The 21,413-nt window shown below is 51.3% G+C and overlaps 1 protein-coding gene across 4 annotated transcripts in view; it reads left to right on the forward strand.

The window, feature by feature from the left end:
• Nucleotides 1-21,413, forward strand: part of RAD54L2 (RAD54 like 2) — a 127,819-nt gene that overhangs the window by 16,775 nt on the left and 89,631 nt on the right. For 3 of the 4 annotated variants that reach the window (XM_078613143.1, XM_078613147.1, XM_078613144.1), the window contains exons 1-2: nt 13,869-13,943; nt 14,373-14,586. In XM_078613143.1, coding sequence (XP_078469269.1) covers nt 13,914-13,943; nt 14,373-14,586 — 244 coding nt within the window. In that variant the 5' untranslated portion in view covers nt 13,869-13,913. Of the gene's footprint in view, nt 1-13,868; nt 13,944-14,372; nt 14,587-21,413 lie in introns of those variants that run through there. The other variant, XM_078613145.1, reaches the window with a different exon arrangement.

The raw sequence follows: 21,413 nt of genomic DNA on the forward strand, positions 1-21,413 counted from the left end.
ACTCAGCACTCACCCTCACCACTCACCCCTCACCATCACCACTCACCCTCACCACTAACCCTGACCGCTCACCACTGACCACTCACCCTCACCACTAACCCTCACCATCACCACTCACCCTTACTACTCACCACTCAACGTCACCACTCTTCGTCATCACTCACCCTCACCACTCACCCCTCACCACTCACCACTCACCCTCACCACTCACCCTCACCACTCACCCCTCACCATCACCACTCACCCTCACCACTCTCCCTCACCACTCACCACTCACTCTCACCATTCACCCTCACCATTCAGCCTCACCACTCACCCTCACCACTCACACTCACCACTCACCGTTACAACCAGCACTCACCCTCACCACTCACCCTCACCACTCAACCTCACCCTCACTACTCACCATTCATCCTGACCAATCACCACTACCAATCACCACTCACCACTCTCCACTAACCCTCACCACTCAACCTCACCACTCACCCTCACCACCCACCACTCACCCTCACCACTCACCCTTCCTACTCACCACTCAACCTCGCCACTGACCACTCACCATTCACCCTTACCCTCACCACTCACTCTCACCACTCACCCTTACTATTCACCACACACCCTCACCACTGACCCTCAACATCAACACTCACCCTCACCACTCACCATCATCACAAATCCTAACCACTCACTCTCACCACTCACTCTCACCACTCACCCTGACCACACCCTCAGCACTCACCCTCCTCACTAACCCTCACCACTTAACCTCACCAGTTAACCTCACCACTCACCCTCACCATTCACCCTCAACACTCACCCTCACCCCTCTCCCTCACCACTCTCCCTCACCACTCTCCCTCACCACTCACCGTCACCACTCACCACTCACCCTCACCACTCACCCCTCACCATCACCACTCACCCTCACCACTAAGCCTGACCCCTCACCACTGACCACTCACCCTCACCACTAATCCTCACCATCACCACTCACCCTTACTACTCACCACTCAACCTCACCACTCTTCGTCATCACTCACCCTCACCACTCACCCCTCACCACTCACCCCTCACCCTCAGCACTCACCCTCACCACTAACCCTCACCACTCACCCTTACTACTCACCACTCAACCTCACCACTCTTCGTCATCACTCACCCTCACCACTCACCCCTCACTCTCACCATTCACCCTCACCATTCAGCCTCACCACTCACCCTCACCACTCACCCTCACCACTCACCGTCACAACCACCACTCACCCTCACCACTCAACCTCACCACTCAACCTCACCCTCACTACTCACCATTCATCCTGACCAATCACCACTGACCAATCACCACTCACCACTCTCCACTAACCCTCACCTATCAACCTCACCACTCACCCTCACCACCCACCACTCACCCTCACTACTCACCCTTCCTACTCACCACTCAACCTCACCACTGACCACTCACCACTCACCCTTACCCTCAACACTTACTCTCACCACTCACCCTTACTATTGACCACACACCCTCACCACTTACCCTCAACATCAACACTCACCCTCACCACTCACCATCATCACAAATCCTAACCACTCACCCTCACCACTCACTCTCACCACACCCTCAGCACTCACCCTCCCCACTCACCCTCACCACTTAACCTCACCACTCAACCTCACCACTCACCCTCACCACTCACCCTCACCATTCACCCTCAACACTCACCCTCAACCCTCTCCCTCACCACTCTCCCTCACCACTCACCGTCACCACTCAGCACTCACCCTCACCACTCACCCCTCACCATCACCACTCACCCTCACCACTAACCGTGACCGCTCACCACTGACCACTCACCACTCACCCTCACCACTAACCCTCACCATCACCACTCACCCTTTCTACTCACCACTCACCGTCACCACTCTTCGTCATCACTCACCCTCACCACTCACCCCTCACCACTCACCACTCACCACTCACCCTCACCCCTCACCATCACCACTCACCCTCACCACTCTCCCTCACCACTCACCACTCACTCTCACCATTCACCCTCACCATTCAGCCTCACCACTCACCCTCACCACTCACACTCACCACTCACCGTTACAACCAGCACTCACCCTCACCACTCACCCTCACCACTCAACCTCACCCTCACTACTCACCATTCATCCTGACCAATCACCACTGACCAATCACCACTCACCACTCTCCACTAACCCTAACCACTCAACATCACCACTCACCCTCAAAACTAACGACTCTCTCACCACTCACCCTCACTACTCAGCACTCGCCCTCACCACTCACCCTCACCACTCACCCTCACCACTCACGCTCACCACTCACCACTCACCCATCACCACTCACAACTGCCACTCACCGTCACAACAACCACTCACCCTCACCGCTCACCACTCACCCTCACCACCACTACTCACCCTCACCACTCTCCCTCACCACTCTCTCACCACTCACCCTCACCACTCACCCTTCTCCCTCAACACTCACGCTCACCCTCACCAATCATCCTCACCACTCACTCTCACCACACCCTCAGCACTCACCCTCCACACTCACCCTCACCACCTAACGTCACCACTCAACCTCACCACTCACCACTCACCCTCACCATTCACACTCACCCTCACCCCTCTCCCACACCACTCTCCCTCACCACTCTCCCTCACCACTCACCGTCACCACTCACCACTCACCCTCACCACTCACCCTCACCACTCACCCTCACCACTCACCCTCACCACTCACTCACCCTCACTACTCACCCTCACCACCACTACTCACCCTCACCACTCTCCAGAGGTGGGACAAAGTCATTGTTATGCAAGTCCAAGTCGAGTCGCAAGTCATCAAATTCATGACTCGAGTCTGACTCGAGTCCAAGTCACATGACTCGAGTCCACATCTCATAGGTGGGACAAAGTCATTGTTATGCAAGTCCAAGTCGAGTCGCAAGTCATCAAATTCATGACTCGAGTCTGACTCGAGTCCAAGTCACATGACTCGAGTCCACACCTCTGCCACTCTCCCTCACCACTCTCTCACCACTCACCCTCACCACTCACCATCATTACAAAGGGTGAGTGAGGGAGAGTGGTGAGGGAGAGTGGTGAGGGTGTATATATTTGTGTCTATGATGACAGCAGTACATGCTGACGTTTTGTATGTTAAATGTAAAAGCAAAATGTGTGAATGTGTGTGTTTGCGACACGCAGTTTGTTAAAAAGGGAATAGGGCGATTTTAAAGTAATCTACAACCCTTGATTCCTTCGCAACGATAGCAAAGAATCGTTTCTTTTCGCGCTTGGGCTACATGTTTAATTACAGAGTTTTATTTCCATTGGTATGTTATGTTTGAAAGTTTTCAGGAGTTTTAATAATATTTTTGCCCCGGTCAACGCCGGATATTTCCCATTCGTAGCAGTTTATATCGACTCTATAATCAACTTATTTTAAAGGGGAACAGGGCGATTCTAAATGAATCTACAACCATCGATTCCTCTGCGCGATTCAAAAAATCGATTCTTGGCGCGTCGGGTTTAAAAATAATTACACAGTTGTATTTTCATTGGTATGTAATGTTTTAAAGTTTTCAGAAGATTTTAAATGTATTTCCCCCCCGGGCAACGCTGGGTATATCGAGTTTATAGCACAAAAAGTCTTCTCCTGACACGTGTAGGGTGTCGAGGCCTAGTACCGTGCAGAGCCTCCGGCCTCGCCTAGATGGCCCACCCGGCTGAGCCTAGGGGCTGGGCCGCTACCCCCACCCCCCCCCCCGCGCTACAAAAATACTGTATAATCGCTATAATTTTATTATCTACCGACCCTAAAATAGTAAGTGCACACATTGGAGTGGGGGGGGAAGTGAAACTTTGATGTATTTACCTCAGCGTCGCGTGTTAATGCGTGTGCATATTTTTAACGGGAATTAAAAATGGCGTCCACCCCGCAGCGAAGGCGTCGCTACCCGTTTCCAGGGGCAACCGCCGTGGTCAGCGCCGGTCGGCAATAGTAATAGTAAATAAATAAATAAAGAGTAAATATATAAATAAAGAGAAATCACACGAAATCGATAATCGGACCGATGTAAAGGCGTCGGACCAAAAATCTGAAATGCCTACGGTCACTGCGGGGCCGGGGGCGTGCCCACCTGCAAGAATTTTTCTTCCTAAACCCCACGGCCCGAGCGCCAAATCCCTCCAAAGCGAGCGTACGCAGACGGACAGACGGACAGACAGACAGACGGACAGACAGACAAAAAGTGACGTTTATAGGTAAGATGGCTATTATTCCCCACAAACTTTGCTTTTGTGACGAGGACAGTGATATTTTGAAATTTACCTATTTTCAATGAGAAAATGGGCGAATTTGTATATTTTCGTTCACATAAAGTCAGAAAAAAACAACATGAATCAAAATTAACATATATTTATCTTCTTGGTTCTTTCGGTAAAGTCACGTAGAAGGGAAATAATAAAATAATAAAAATAAAACATAATAAAATACAATTCTCACGACGTTTCGGCCACAACGCGTACTAATGGAGGCTGAAGGATCTCTACAACTTTCACAGGGCCCTGCTACGGATGGTGCATTTTGGGCGAGGTCCCTAAGGGTACATGTCGGCAGTGTAGCCACGGACTATCTCCCACTTCAAAAGGCAGGGGCGTCACTCCCTTTTGCCTAGCCCGTTCAGTCGTGGAACGATACAAGCCGCTGCAGTTTGCGCCGCTTCCCTCGCCGTCTCCCACTGCTGCATGACTCGTCGTATCGCTATAGGCTATTTTGCAGCTTTAGCTGGGAGGTCAGCCGATGGGTTTGCCTGGCTACCTACCGTGCATCAAGTAGAACGGGGCGTATCCTGTCAACACATGCAGGGACAACTGATTTCCTTCCAGGACCCCACCTATGTGTAAATCCCAGTCCGTCTGAGTGTCATTGACCACTTGACACAGCATGGTTATGGTGGTGCAATTTAGGCGTTTTACCATACCATTGGTTTGTGGATGACATGGGGAAGTGTGTACTTTCTCACTGCCGAGGATGTTGCACACCTCCTGTATCTGTTTTGAGGATTTTTTTTACCCTGGTCTGTTAAGACGTTTTTCAGGGGCCCCTTTATAACATATCCATGCACAAAAGCTTCTGCTATTGACTGAACTGTTTGATCCGCCAGGGGCCACTTCACTGGCCATACTAGCAGATATTTGTGACCTCTGTCGGTGTGAGGTAGGGGTCCAAATATATCCAAGGCCACCAATTAGTTTACCCACACAATCTCAATTGATTGTAGGGGCACTTTGATCGGGTGTGCTGGCAGCTTTCGCCGCGCACATTCTACACATGAGGCCATCTATGCGCGGATAACTGCCTTAATGCTCGTCCAAAAATAATGCGTCTTAATGGTAGTGTTTTCAGCTCCCCCAAATGCATGAGGCAACGGCCATACACCTCAACTGACATTTTACGAATGGAGGTCGGCACAATGACACAGTAGAACTGTGTGTCAATCACCCAATGTACCAACAGCCCTTAGCAATGGCACGAATGGGTTCAAGCATCTCATCCTCCCATTGCAATTGCCGCCACTCCTCTTAGCTCAGTCCCAAATCTCGATCGGCCAAGGGAGTTTCTGGCTTGTTTTCCCGTATGTGCACAGGTGCTGTGAGACACTGTCGGATGAGAGTGGTTTACACCTGGGTAACCCCGTAGCACGTGCACAAGTACCTGCTTCTGGCATACGAGATAATGCATTCGCATTGGTGTGGCAAAACCCCTTTCTATGGACTAACACATAGGATAATTCTTGCAGCCTTTCAATCCATCTGGCCAGAGGGTTGTTCCATATGTAACGAGTATTGCAGTGCTGCATTGTCAGTCCGCACCTCAAATTTTCATCTGTATAGGTATGGGCGAAATTGTTGCATAAAATGCACAACTGCCAGGAGTTATATCCTTGTTATGCAGTAGCGTTCGGCCGATGACAATACTCGGCTGCCATATGCTAAGGCTCGGAGCAACCAATACCGCTGGGCCTGGCGTGTTTCGTGCCAATTCTGCACCGATGGCGGCTATCGATGTAGTTCCCACCAAATGTATTTCGCCTCCCTCTGGAGGTTGCTCTTCTCCATCCCTTTGTTTTTCTGTCCGTTTTGAAGCCTCCCATGGGCTCGCCGGCCCGGGGAGTCAGCCAGCTATATAATCGTACGCTGACGATGGGGCTGTGTAGATGGGTCGGCTTTGCGTAGCCGTGTATATATATGTCGCCCAGTGATTGTGCCTGAAGTGTGAGAAATAAATAAGAAGCCCTCTACACGTTGTTTCTCGGAAGTCGCTCATTACAATGTATCTGCTCACGCGTGTACAGACGGACTCTTCAACGTCTTTTGTAGCACACACTTTTATTAACACGGTCCCTATGCACTGAGGGATATACGGTCCCCTCACCCGTTACACTCAGAACGTACAAGCCCCCGTACCCTACAGGCTACTCAATATCCCGCTCTTTCAGTGTCCTCTGACTGGACCTAGGGAGATGTCTCCCGACCACTGGTTACACTGAACCCTAGCCCTGATAAGGGCTGGAGGGCTTGGTCCAGGGTCCTAAGCTTCTTCCGCTGTCTTGGGTCTTCGTGTGGTTCAACTCCCCGAGAGCTCTGAGCGCTCTGGCTTTATACTTGCTCGTGGCCGGGTTGTCCAATCCCCGGCCACCTTGTGGAACCCTGTGATTGGTCGTTCCCAATATGCTTTTCGATCCCAATTCACCCTATCTGACCCTGACCGTTTGGTCGCGCGGGAAAACCTTGTTTACGGTCAGCTCTCACAGCTTGTGAGACCCTGACCGTTAGTTTGAGCGGGAAAACCTTGTTAACGATTTGCTCTCCGAGTTTGTGAATATCGAGTGGGTAACTCTACTACATCACCCTCCCCTTCGGAAGCCTCAGCCGTCCCGGCTGTTACAAGCAGAAAATCCCCACCAATGAATCAAAGTGTGTGTGTGCCACAACCAACAAGAACAGGAACATCCAACAAGAACAGGAACACCCACTATAAATACCCCCCCCCATCAACAACGCAACATATGTACATGGTCAGAACCAATCACAAATAACGACATTCGCGACGCACAACGCATGCAGCATTCAGCTGCCGCAAAAAAAACGATGGGCAATCAAGAAAAGCGACGCGATCTAGCCCGTGTGTATTTCGCGGGCCCGTCGTAGGGGATGGGTGCCCCTTTCCGGGCTGCAGGCTGACCAGGCATCCTGGCAAAAATGTCAGCAGGGACAGGAGGCCTCTCTGCGTGGACCCTTGGAGCAGACGGGTCGGGCAGCCTGGCAAACATGTTGGGCGGGTCAGGCATCCTGGTAAACATGTTGGGTGGGTCAGAAGGTCTCTTTGCAGAGACTCTTGTTGTAGACGGGTCAGGCATCCTGGCAAACATGTTGGGCGGCTCACGGGGCCTTCGTGCAGAGACTCGTGGCTCGCACGGCTCCCTCAGTCCCGCATCATCTGCGGGAGGAATGAGACGTCTGCGCTGTGGATTAGGTACCAACGGGGCGACATCCAGCTCGTCGGGCATATCACACGCTCGGCCCTCGTGTTTTGAGTGTGACGCAGAGCCGCGCGGCGTAACAAATGGCTTCAGACGAGAGGGGTGCACGAACCAGCGCCGTCGTCCCCAACGTATCTTAACACACTGTGGGCGCATTACCTGGACCACCTCAACCGGACCTCGCCATGGTTTTAGGAGTTTAGCCGATGTGGACACCGGCACCTGGGGGCAATGAAGCCACGCCATATCACCTGGAGCCCACTGATGCACGGACGTGCGAGGGGCCTGCAACCTCGAATTTGCCCGCTGGCGGGAAGCAGAATTTTCAATCGCCGCATCACGAGCCTCAGACAGCTTTTGCAGGTTGAACCGCAAATGGTCAGTGAGCTTCGATGACTGTGGGAGCTGCTCTATCCCAAGCCGCACATCAGCGGGGGGAATGGCCTCCCTGCCATACATTAGGAAAAATGGGGAGAACCCTGTCGCTGCATGTGGCGCCATGCGGTAAGCAGCGAGGACCCCTGGGATCTGCAGGTCCCAGTCTACGTGGGATTCGTCAACCTGATGGCATAGCATAGAGGTGAGGGTTCTATGCAACCGCTCCACCATGCCATCTGTTTGGGGGTGATAGGGCGAAGTGCGCACCTTCTTAGTGCCCAACAGGCGGCATACCTCACTCAGCAGGGTACTTGAAAAATTTCTTCCCTGGTCGGTCAGCAACCGTTCTGGAGCGCCCTTGTCCAGCACATAGCCTTGAACAAAGGCGTCCACCACGGCTGCTGCCGACTGGTTGGGGAGGGCCCAGGCCATAGGCCACCGTGTAAAATACTCCACCCCAACCAGAAGGTACTTGTTACCACGAAGCGTCGTAGGGAAAGGCCCCAAAATGTCGAGAGCAACCAGCTCGTTCACACGGGATACCGTGATGGGCTGCAGCGGTGGGCATGCCGGCTTCGCTGGAGGTTTACGTTGCGCACATTGGGTGCAGCCCGTTAAAATATCAGTTACGTCGCGGAGCATGCCCGGCCAGTAAAATTGTAGTTTTAGCAAGCCAATGGTTTTGTGCACACCCAGGTGCGACAATCGCTCGTGTGCTGCGCACACAGCCGAACACCGCAAAGCCGATGGCACTACAATTTTGTACTGGCAAGAATCAGCATCCCAGTGCATGAGCAGACCGCGGCGTATGGCAAAAGAGTTCGATTTACTTGAATGTGAGGACGAATCACATGCGCGACGACGCAAAGGCAACAATGACGCGTCGTTCATTTGGTGCCGACCCCATTCATCCAACGTTATCCCCAGCAAGTCGTCACTTGCTGGCGGATTTTGGTGGTCCACACCCGGCGCAGGATCGGAAGGAAGGGCAGCAGAAACCGTTTCAGGAGGTGCAACCGGGCGTACTATTTGCGGTTTGCACCGGCCAGAACCCGTGAAACAGGCGCATTGTTCTGATGGGAGGCGAGATAGCGCGTCCGCATTACTGTGCTGTGTACCCTTACGGTAAATCACCATAAAATTGTAGTCCTGGAGGACTTCAAGCCATCGGGAGAGCTGGCCAGACGGTTGGTCAATGCGCAAAGTGTATTGTAACGCAGAGTGATCGGAGCGCACGGTAAACCGTTGACCGTACAGGTATGGCCTGTATTGTTGTATAAAGTAAACAATGGCCAGCAGCTCGCGTCGGGTTACGCAATAACGTTGCTCTGCAGGGTACAAAACCCTGCTTCCATAGGCAACCACCCTCTCAACGCCATCAACGATTTGGGACAGCACCCCGCCGATCCCGGTGTTACTGGCATCGGTGTCCAGAATAAATGGCTTTGCGAAATCGGGGTAAGCCAGGGGCGGTGCTGCTACAAGAGCATTCCGTAAGGAGTCAAATGCGGCCCGTTCAATGTGTTCGTTGAACGTGCGGCCAAAGACGATAACGTCATCAAGATAGATAAGGCATGAGTCCCACTGGAGCCCAGCGAGGACCAGCTCCATGAGCCTCTGAAACGTCGCTGGAGCCGAGTGGAGCCCCATGGGCAATCTATTAAACTCGAAAAGGCCCTGTGGTGTCCGAAAAGCAGTCTTTGGCTTTGATGCTTCGTCGAGGGGGAGTTGCCAAAACCCTGACAGAAGGTCCAAAGTGGAAAAATAACGCGCCCCTGCCAGAGCATCCAATGACTCATCCATACGTGGAAGAGGATATGCGTCAGCCACAGAAATTTTATTTAGGCGCCGAAAATCTACACAGAATCGAAGACTGCCATCGTGCTTTTTGACCAGCACTATCGGGGCACTCCAGGGGCTGTTGGAAGGAGAAATGATATCAGCCGCCAGCATGTCGTCAACTGCCCATTTAACATGCTGTTTCTCCGCAGGGCTGAGCCGAAACGGGTTTTGGCGGATAGGGGCAGCGTCACCAGTGTCAATGTGGTGACGCAGCAGCTTGGTGCAGCCAATATCAAATTGTGATTTGCTGAACACATCCGAAAATTCCCGCAAAAGAGCCCGCAATTTACTCTGCTGTGACCCGGATAAATCGCCGGCATCCGCGCAGAGAGCGTCAATCCATCCCTCGTCAACGTTATGAGGGAGAGGCTGCTGACTGTTCGCTACGTGTCCGACAACCCCGGTCCCCAGGGGCGCCACTGTCGCATGAGCGAGCACTGTCCCCTGTGGAATGACGGTGTCTGACAGACCGACATTCAAAACTTGTATAAATGGCTCCCTGTCGCCCGCTACAAGAGTCTGTGCGGCCACCAACGAAAGGCTGTTAACTGCTGTGTTGGAGGGTCCCAATAAAATGCCATTTACCGAGGCGGTGGGAGCGAGCGGTTTCTTTAACCGTAAGGGTACGAGCATTTGTGCCCCTGGCGGAATGCGTACAGCGCAAGCCGCAAAAGCCTGTACGGAAGCATTTTCCGTCCGTGAATGCGTGGCCGCGGGTAAAAATGCCATCCGGCGGCCCGAGGGAAGTTCAATACATCCCTGATCGATAAGGATTTTAATGGGCATTTTGGCAAGAAAATCAGTTCCCAGAAGGCACGGCACCGCAAGGGAAGAAGACACAAAAACAGGTCCGGCCAATTTAATATCGCCAATGGCAATTTGAGCCCGAATTTGCCCGAGAATCCCTAGGGAACTTCCATTAGCGGTGAAAAACGGAATGGAAACCTTTTCCAATGAACGACATCGGCCGGGCAGTATGTTGTAAATTAACTCGGAGATGATAGTGGCCGATGCACCAGTATCGACAAGCACGCGCACTTCCACCCCCTCGATCGAACCAACAACCACCGAGGAACCCGTCGTTGCTGCAACCACTCTATGGGCCAGCTCTGACCACTGCCCGGGTCGCAGTGGTCGCGAAGAGTCGGCCAAACGCCGCATGTCATACGCCGTGTTCCGAGCGGAGTCAATGGTGTGTTGTGGTGTGTATGAGGGCCGAGCGTGTGGGGTGCCGCGACTTGCCTGGTTATGCTGCGCTGCTCTGGAAGCTCTGTAGTCCCGGTCTCGGGATCCGGCGGAGCGGCGGCGAGGTGCACGGCAGTCGGAAGAAAAGTGGCCTCGGCGGCCACAGTTGAAACACGTCGCGTCGCCGCGGGGGAAGGGCCGTCCCCGCTCCCAGTCGTTGCGGCGACTGGTGCGATCCGGTGATCGCTGGGGCGTCGCGCTGAACGTCGAGAAGACTCGATCAGGAGAGCGAGCGTTGTCCCTGCTGGCAGGCACCGATGTCGTAGCCGATGCGGTGATGGTCTCGTCCTGGTCCAGCATTAAGTGAGCATGAATGCTCCGGGCAGCTCGCAGTGAGCACATGTCCTCGTCATCCACGGCCTGGATGACAAGGCGCAGCCCCCTCGCCATCTCCAGCAGCTTCTGAAGGACGAGTGCGTCGATAGCCTCATCGTCCATGCGGGGGTAAGCCGCTCTTGCCATGGCGAGTAGCGCGGTGCGGAACGCTAATGGCGACTCCCTTGGCTTGCACCGTCTCTCGTAGAACTGGTGGCGTGTGGCGGAAGGAGGTCCGTAGACATCAGACAGCCGCTGAAGTGCTGCTTGTAGTGTCGCCCTTTGTCGCTTGGGAATGGAGATGAGTGCAGCGAGAGAGTCATCGTCCAAGGTGGCTGGCAGTGCACGAAGTGCTTGTGCATCCGACCAGCCCACCATCTCCTGATGGCTGAGGAAGCGACGTTGAAATGCCGCCCAGTCGCCCCCTGTGGACGAGAATTCGCGAAAGACAGGCAGTCGCTGCTGTAGAGCAGCTGTGTCGTCGTCTTCGTCAAGCTCGGACTCGGTCCTGAACGCAGCGATGGCTTGGTCAACAACATGTACTGTACGGCGTGGCAGCCGTGATGACGCGGTGTTGCTGGAGGGTCCTGCAGAGGCAGCGTCGCTCTGCGATGACGCGGTGTGTTGTGATTGGCCCCCGGAGGTCCCTGCATACACTTGGCTTCCGCCCCCACGTGACCCGTCGGCGGGAAGGACATTCTCTTCCGGGTTTGCGATGGCGGGGACGCCCGCCGTCGGCCGCTCCTCCCCGCCCGCAGCCCCCAGGGTAAGTTGCTCCAGGATGGCTGCTGCAGCATGCAGCAGCTGGGCGAGGCGGGCGTGAGCAGCCTGGGTGCCGTCGCTCGCGGCGATCGGCTGCACAGCTGGTGGTGGGGCGGCTGGCAACACGCCAACATCTTCAGCGCCGCCCGCGGCACCCACAGGTGAATCGGAGCTTGCATCATCGGGACTTCGCGTGCGGTTCGTTCGTCTTGTTTCCATCTTCTGACGCCAATGTAGTGTTGTACAGACGGACTCTTCAACGTCTTTTGTAGCACACACTTTTATTAACACGGTCCCTATGCACTGAGGGATATACGGTCCCCTCACCCGTTACACTCAGAACGTACAAGCCCCCGTACCCTACAGGCTACTCAATATCCCGCTCTTTCAGTGTCCTCTGACTGGACCTAGGGAGATGTCTCCCGACCACTGGTTACACTGAACCCTAGCCCTGATAAGGGCTGGAGGGCTTGGTCCAGGGTCCTAAGCTTCTTCCGCTGTCTTGGGTCTTCGTGTGGTTCAACTCCCCGAGAGCTCTGAGCGCTCTGGCTTTATACTTGCTCGTGGCTGGGTTGTCCAATCCCCGGCCACCTTGTGGAACCCTGTGATTGGTCGTTCCCAATATGCTTTTCGATCCCAATTCACCCTATCTGACCCTGACCGTTTGGTCGCGCGGGAAAACCTTGTTTACGGTCAGCTCTCACAGCTTGTGAGACCCTGACCGTTAGTTTGAGCGGGAAAACCTTGTTAACGATTTGCTCTCCGAGTTTGTGAATATCGAGTGGGTAACTCTACTACATGAGCATGGATGTGAGTAAGTGTTGGGAGCTGTGCATGTGTTTGTGGACTGTGAGCATGTGTAGTACCGTTGAGGACGCGTGCACACCGGAGTAGAGGCACACGTATTTATTTCACAACAGTCACTGGGGACATACAGTACTGGAGGGGGTATCGGCCCCCTCACCCGGATAGCTGGGAACACACGGCTAGCTACCCCTAGCCTGCCTCCTAATCCTCCAATTACTGGGCTAGGGGAGGCTGTCTGGCCCGACACTGGTCAGTCGGGCTACGGTACCCGGAGTCCCAGAGTCCTGGCTCTGGTTCACGCCAGAAGGCTCGTACGGTAGGCGAGGGGCGACTCCTTTGCTCCCCGCTGGCGATCGTAAAATCGCTGTCTGCATTCCGCCGAAGGTCCGTAGACCCCAGCCAGCAACTGCAGCGCCATCTGAAGAGTGGAGCGCTTGTCCCTCGGTGCCGACGTAAGAGCGGCGAGGGCGTCGCCGTCGAGGAGCGCCGGCAGCACGTAGAGGGCTTCGGCGTCCGACCACCCCGCCATTTCTTGGTGCGCGAGGAAGCGCCGCTGGAACCCCCCCCAGTCGCCCTCCTCAGCTACAAACTCTTTCAGCGGGGGTAGCCTTTGGTGTAGCGCAGCGATCGCCGTGGAGGCCCGCGCTTTGCTGTCCCCGCAACTCGGCTGAGCGTCGGCACGAACGACAGATGGAATCGCCTGTCGCGCTGATGGTGACGCTCCGTCCGTTGGTGGTGACGCGGCAGCCCCTGCGAGGCCGATGTCGGACCCCAAGTTGAGGCTGGCCACGCCCTCGGCAGCTGCTGCGGCGATGGCGGGAGATTCGAAGTTGAAGTCAGTAGAAATGGCGGGAAGGCGCAACGGTCGTCGGCCGTCCTCGCCCCGCGGCGGTCCAGCAGCCCCCAGCCGAGTGATGCTCTCGAGTGTGGCGGCAGCAGCATACAGCAGCTCCGCCAGCCTCGCGTGCGCCAGCCGAAGTCCGTCGGATGGCGACTCCCCTTCCTCCCGATGCCCCGGTAAGGATGCATTCGGCCCCGGCTGCTCGTTGCCCCCATCAGCCGTCTCTGGCACCGCACTTCCCGCGGTGTCCTCCGCCTCCTGCACCCCGGCCCGAGCTGTTCGGCGCGTGTCCATGTTCGTATTAGTTCACTTCTGTCACCAGATGTAGTACCGTTGAGGACGCGTGCACACCGGAGTAGAGGCACACGTATTTATTTCACAACAGTCACTGGGGACATACAGTACTGGAGGGGGTATCGGCCCCCTCACCCGGATAGCTGGGAACACACGGCTAGCTACCCCTAGCCTGCCTCCTAATCCTCCAATTACTGGGCTAGGGGAGGCTGTCTGGCCCGACACTGGTCAGTATGGGGACGAATTTGTTTGGGTGAGTAGGGTGCATGTTCACAGTAATAATGTTTCTGTTGGGCCGTGTGTGCGTGCAGGGCTCGTGCGCTTGCAGTGGGATTGGGTGGCTGCAGCGGTCGGCCTGGAGTCATGGAATGCTGGCCCTGAGGACTGCAAGCCTTGCCGGCATGGAGGACGAGTCGTACTCCGGGAGTGAGTCCAACCTGGATTCCGAGGAGGAGGAAGAGGAAGAAGAGGAGTCAGAAGAGGATGAGGAAGAGGAGGAGGACGACAACACCGCGAGAGATGCCGGTGAGAATCCGTGCTCTTCTGTCTACGGTGTCTTGTCGGCATTTTATTCCTGTCCTATTCCCAGTGCTTTGGGCCTGGGTATGACATGTGGGTCGGATGATATGAATGGGGCAAGTGCTTTTCAACGAGTGCCAGAACTATGCACGAGTTGTCACATTGGGTTTGGTGTCTACGAAATGCAAAGAGAGGCGGTTCTGTGCAAACGGTCGTGGTGTTTGTGTCAAGATTCTGAAGGCTGTGAGGGTTGAACCGTCTTCATGGTAAGCTCTAACGGGCTATGACTGTGATGCCCGTCCTGTCTCGTTAGGTCCACTAAGATGACACGCTGGTGGGCACATCTCGATTTGTTTACGGGGAACTTGCGAGCTGCAGAGCAGCCTGACATTAGCCTTGTAGATATCCCCATCATTCTCTTAGTTCTTTCGGTAAAGTCACGTAGGTAAAAAATGAAATTAAAATTAATAAAAATAAAACAATAAAATCACGACGTTTCGGAGGCAACACAAGCTTCCGTCTTCAGGTGAAGCCGTCACAGCAAAAATATCTGTATCAAGTGAAGAGAAGTTCCAAGAGGCACGACCTTATATACTGGTTAAGGGGGGAGGAGCCAGGAAGGGCCGTGGGGGAGGAGGAGTTGTGAGATGGTCAGTACTGCTGCTGGAACTGAGCATTTGTAATGTAGATGGCATAAGTAGATAAGCCAGCTAGGATTAAGCTGCCTTTTGTTATGCTGCTGGGTGGGTAAAATTAATTAAATAACGAAAAAGGAGAGTACTGTTAAACGCTGGGGATGTTAACACTCGGTAGAGTAAAATAGTGCCTGTCAGATAAGATGGTCCAAAAATGTGTAGTTAAATCTTTTTTGCATGGTTGATAACATCTTTCCAATGATTACTAAGTTTGTACCCATCATCACGGTTGATATTATGTCTGTGTTTATATCTGAATGGCTTTGTGTACAAACCTTTGATGGTAGCCAGAGGGTTTGCAGAGCACCTTAGTCTCGGAGAAAACAATATCATGAGAGCCCACCGCATTGTAGCAAAGAACTAAGAGTATGAATCCTTGCAGTCACGAAAGCTTCAAATCTAGAATCCCCATCATTGCTGCACAGGCTTGTGAACACTTATAAACACTGACACAAAGGAACTGCTGTCTTGGTGTGGGCAGGGTGAGATGTGCATCGTCGGTAGGATTGAGAGTGTTGCTTTGTATAACGTATGTGCAGGTAATTTATCTTCCTTTATTGACAGTCTGATGTCTACAAAGGAGAGGCTGCACTTAAATTAAGTGTGACTTGAAAACACATTATGAATAAGTAGGTGATATATTCAAGAATCAACTGTTATATAATTTGTAAAACTTTATTCCTTTAGTCAGTGTCACACTGTGATCCTGCTGTGGGCCTGTATAATTGTGTGCAGTTATAATGAACGAGGACTGCGGGATACACGACCGGGGTGGGGGGTCGGAGCGAGATGTTAACTACCTCGTGTGTTCGATCCCGACCCTGACTCATGTTGTATATTTGGAGTTTGTATGTCTCTTTCTCTTCGTGGTGGTGTGGAATTTTCCCCGGGTCCTCCGGTTTTTCCCTCCACATTTAGAATCAACATTCATTTAGAGTATTTGGCTGCTACAGTGAGGGAAAAAAGTATTTGATCCCCTGCTGATTTTGTACGTTTGCCCACTGACAAAGAAATTATCAGTCTATAATTTTAATGGTAGGTTTATTTGAACAGTGGGAGACAGAATAAAAACAAAAATCCAGAAAAACGCATGTCAAAAATGTTATGAATTGATTTGCATTTGAATGAAGGAAATAAGTAATTTACCCCCTCTCAATCAGAGATATTTCTGGATCCCAGGTATCTTTTATACAGGTAACGAGCTGAGATTAGGAGCACAGTCTTAAAAGGAGTGCTCCTAATCTCAGCTTGTTACCTTTATAAAAGACACCTGTTCACAGAAGCAATCAATCAATCAGATTCCAAACTCTCCACCATGGCCAAGACCAAAGAGCTTTCCAAGGATGTCAGGGACAAGATTGTAGACCTGAACAAGGCTGGAATGGGCTACAAGATCATCGCCAAGCATCGCCAAGCAGCTTGATGAGAAGCTGACAACAGTTGGTGCGATTATTCGCAAATGGAAGAAACACAAAAGAACTGTCAATCTCCCTTGGCCTGGGGCTCCATGCAAGATCTCACCTCGTGGAGTTGCAATGATCATGAGAACGGTGAGGAATCAGCCCAGAACTACACGAGAGGATCTTGTCAATGGTCTCAAGGCAGCTCAGACCATAGTCAACAAGAAAACAGTTGGTAACACGCTACGCCGTGAAGGACTGAAATCCTGCAGCGCCCGCAAGGTCCCCCTGCTCAAGAAAGCACATATACATGCCCGTCTGAAGTTTGCCAATGAACATCTGAATGATTCAGAGGACAACTGGGGGAAAGTGTTGTCAGATGAGACTAAAATGGAGCTCTTTGGCATCAACTCAACTCGCCGTGTTTGGAGGAGGAGGAATGCTGCCTATGACCCCAAGAACACCATCCCCACCGTCAAACATGGAGGTGGAAACATTATGCTTTGGGGGTGTTTTTCTGCTAAGGGGACAGGACAACTTAACCACATCAAAGGGATGATGGACGGGGCCATGTGCCATCATATATTGGGTGAGAACCTCCTTCCCTCAGCCAGGGCATTGAAAATGGGTCATGGATGGGTATTCCGGCATGACAATGACCCAAAACACACGGCCAAGGCAACAAAGGAGTGGCTCAAGAAGAAGCACATTAAGGTCCTGGAGTGGCCTAGCCAGTCTCCAGACCTTAATCCCATAGAAAATCTGTGGAGGGAGCTGAAGGTTTGAGTTGCCAAACGTCAGCCTCGAAACCTTAATGACTTGGAGAAGATCTGCAAAGAGGAGTGGGACAAAATCCCTCCTGAGATGTGTGCAAACCTGGTGGCCAACTACAAGAAACGTCTGACCTCTGTGATTGCCAACAAGGATTTTGCCAGCAAGTACTAAGTCATGTTTTGCAGAGGGGTCAAATACTTGATAATTGGTTCTTTACCCTTCTATCTGGCAACAAAACTGACACCTTTTTACAAGGAGTCATGTTTGCATAGACCGCAATACCTGCAGTCATAATACAAACAAAAGAACATAACTCTGATAATGTGCACTGTCCTTGAAGTTGATTGGTCCACACCCGAGACAGCTTTCCTTAGAGCCTAGTCTCATATGGGTTGGACCAGATGACGCCAAAAGGCGCACAACTCAAGGACAATGCACCATCAGAGTATGAGAGCTCGGGGCAAGCATCTACACTATGGGAACCTCATTTGCCAGTAAAAATATGATAATTGGTTCTTTACCCTTCTATCTGGCAACAAAACTGACACCTTTTTACAAGGAGTCATGTTTGCATAGACCGCAATACCTGCAGTCATAATACAAACAAAAGAACATAACTCTGATAATGTGCACTGTCCTTGAAGTTGATTGGTCTACACCCGAGACAGCTTTCCTTAGAGCCTAGTCTCATATGGGTTGGACCAGATGACGCCAAAAGGCGCACAACTCAAGGACAATGCACCATCAGAGTATGAGAGCTCGGGGCAAGCATCTACACTATGGGAACCTCATTTGCCAGTAAAAATATGATAATTGGTTCTTTACCCTTCTATCTGGCAACAAAACTGACACCTTTTTACAAGGAGTCATGTTTGCATAGACCGCAATACCTGCAGTCATAATACAAACAAAAGAACATAACTCTGATAATGTGCACTGTCCTTGAAGTTGATTGGTCCACACCCGAGACAGCTTTCCTTAGAGCCTAGTCTCATATGGGTTGGACCAGATGACGCCAAAAGGCGCACAACTCAAGGACAATGCACCATCAGAGTATGAGAGCTCGGGGCAAGCATCTACACTATGGGAACCTCATTTGCCAGTAAAAATATGATAATTGGTTCTTTACCCTTCTATCTGGCAACAAAACTGACACCTTTTTACAAGGAGTCATGTTTGCATAGACCGCAATACCTGCAGTCATAATACAAACAAAAGAACATAACTCTGATAATGTGCACTGTCCTTGAAGTTGATTGGTCCACACCCGAGACAGCTTTCCTTAGAGCCTAGTCTCATATGGGTTGGACCAGATGACGCCAAAAGGCGCACAACTCAAGGACAATGCACCATCAGAGTATGAGAGCTCGGGGCAAGCATCTACACTATGGGAACCTCATTTGCCAGTAAAAATATGATAATTGGTTCTTTACCCTTCTATCTGGCAACAAAACTGACACCTTTTTACAAGGAGTCATGTTTGCATAGACCGCAATACCTGCAGTCATAATACAAACAAAAGAACATAACTCTGATAATGTGCACTGTCCTTGAAGTTGATTGGTCCACACCCGAGACAGCTTTCCTTAGAGCCTAGTCTCATATGGGTTGGACCAGATGACGCCAAAAGGCGCACAACTCAAGGACAATGCACCATCAGAGTATGAGAGCTCGGGGCAAGCATCTACACTATGGGAACCTCATTTGCCAGTAAAAATATGATAATTGGTTCTTTACCCTTCTATCTGGCAACAAAACTGACACCTTTTTACAAGGAGTCATGTTTGCATAGACCGCAATACCTGCAGTCATAATACAAACAAAAGAACATAACTCTGATAATGTGCACTGTCCTTGAAGTTGATTGGTCCACACCCGAGACAGCTTTCCTTAGAGCCTAGTCTCATATGGGTTGGACCAGATGACGCCAAAAGGCGCACAACTCAAGGACAATGCACCATCAGAGTATGAGAGCTCGGGGCAAGCATCTACACTATGGGAACCTCATTTGCCAGTAAAAATATGATAATTGGTTCTTTACCCTTCTATCTGGCAACAAAACTGACACCTTTTTACAAGGAGTCATGTTTGCATAGACCGCAATACCTGCAGTCATAATACAAACAAAAGAACATAACTCTGATAATGTGCACTGTCCTTGAAGTTGATTGGTCCACACCCGAGACAGCTTTCCTTAGAGCCTAGTCTCATATGGGTTGGACCAGATGACGCCAAAAGGCGCACAACTCAAGGACAATGCACCATCAGAGTATGAGAGCTCGGGGCAAGCATCTACACTATGGGAACCTCATTTGCCAGTAAAAATATGATAATTGGTTCTTTACCCTTCTATCTGGCAACAAAACTGACACCTTTTTACAAGGAGTCATGTTTGCATAGACCGCAATACCTGCAGTCATAATACAAACAAAAGAACATAACTCTGATAATGTGCACTGTCCTTGAAGTTGATTGGTCCACACCCGAGACAGCTTTCGTTCAATCCTGTGGAGTGAAGTCACCCCGGCAAAACCCTTGGCGTTGTTTAAGGGACGATGAAGTGACGTGGACAGGGTATAAACATAAACCAATGAAGAGCCCAACTTCTGGACGATTTTACCAATAAAATGTAAAGTTACTCTTCCAGAAGGTTTTGGCTCCCATTGGTTTGTATTGAACCCTCATCTTTCAAAATATTTTTTGATCATGGAAGTCCGCATTTAATTGTCAGGAACTTCCTTCTGAAGATGGGTTCCTGATTGGTTTTCATTGGACCCACATTTTATTCAAAAACGTATTGTCCTTGTTTTATGGTCTTTAGGAAGATTGGATGTGCTGTGGGTCTATTTTTTCTGAAACTTAAGGGTAAACAATGTTAGATATTTGGAAATGCGACAATTTGCATGGAATGTAATTTTGTGCTCCGACGTTCTGCTTGGGAGATATAGAGCGTGACGAATGGACACTTGTAAATTATGCATATAGCTAATGCATGGAATGTGAATCAGTGGGCCTTATAAATGATATTTGGTAGAAATGTGTTTGTTATGGTTAATGTCCAGTTTGAATCTAATTGGTTGTTCTTGTGAGGTCCTGACCCCTGTTTAAGAAGCCAGATCAGGTGACATGATGATTCCTACCTTCCTGGATCTTGTCGTAGTGGTGGTGTTTGATGCAGTTTGGATGAAATGTGATGTATCTAATTGCTGCTACCTGGTTTATGAGAGTTGCTCTTGACCCACAGTAAGAGAACAGAAATAATCCTAATTGGCTCTTGGTTAAACGCTTGCACGTGGCAATTTTGTTTTTTGGGCTGCGCTGAGTGGTGGAACATAAAAAAAATTGGTTAGGATATTGTGGCCTAACCTAAAAAATAAATGATTAAAATAAGAACATTGATCTCGAAAATACACATGTTAAGCTAGCCAGGATGGTGGCTGGCGGTTGAGATGTTATTGATGAACGTTACTTTTGGTGGCGGTGCAGTGGTGATGCTTGCGCCTCGCAGCTAGAAGCGCCTAGGTCCGATTCCCACCTTGGCGCCTCCGGGTACTCCGGTTTCCTTCTCCCATAGATAACAAAAAAACAAAACCAGTGTAACTGGCATTGGCCAAACTTCCCAATGTTTAAAACTTACCTACAAAAGTACAAATACAAAGATATTCCGTAGAGCCTTCAACAGACTGTTGAGGCAAGTGTTGTTAGCGAGCACCTATGATGGCTGGAACTGTACACGAGGGGGTCGGTGGCCAACACCACGCCCGAATGCCTTTGTTTCCCCAGTAGCGATGTTTATACATCGTACCTGGGACTCATTTAAGGCTGAGTCGACCTTGGGGGAGGCCCATGACCGGTTCAAATAATCGTTACTGTGCTTGGCCGTGAGTGGGAATCGAACTCTGGTCACTGGCTTTGTAGCGCGGTGCGCTAACCGCTGCACTACCACTCCTCACTTGTGATCACT

The sequence above is a fragment of the Lampetra planeri genome, chromosome 40, assembly GCF_965212315.1.
Source record: "Lampetra planeri chromosome 40, kcLamPlan1.2.h2, whole genome shotgun sequence".
Classification (NCBI taxonomy): domain Eukaryota; kingdom Metazoa; phylum Chordata; class Hyperoartia; order Petromyzontiformes; family Petromyzontidae; genus Lampetra; species Lampetra planeri.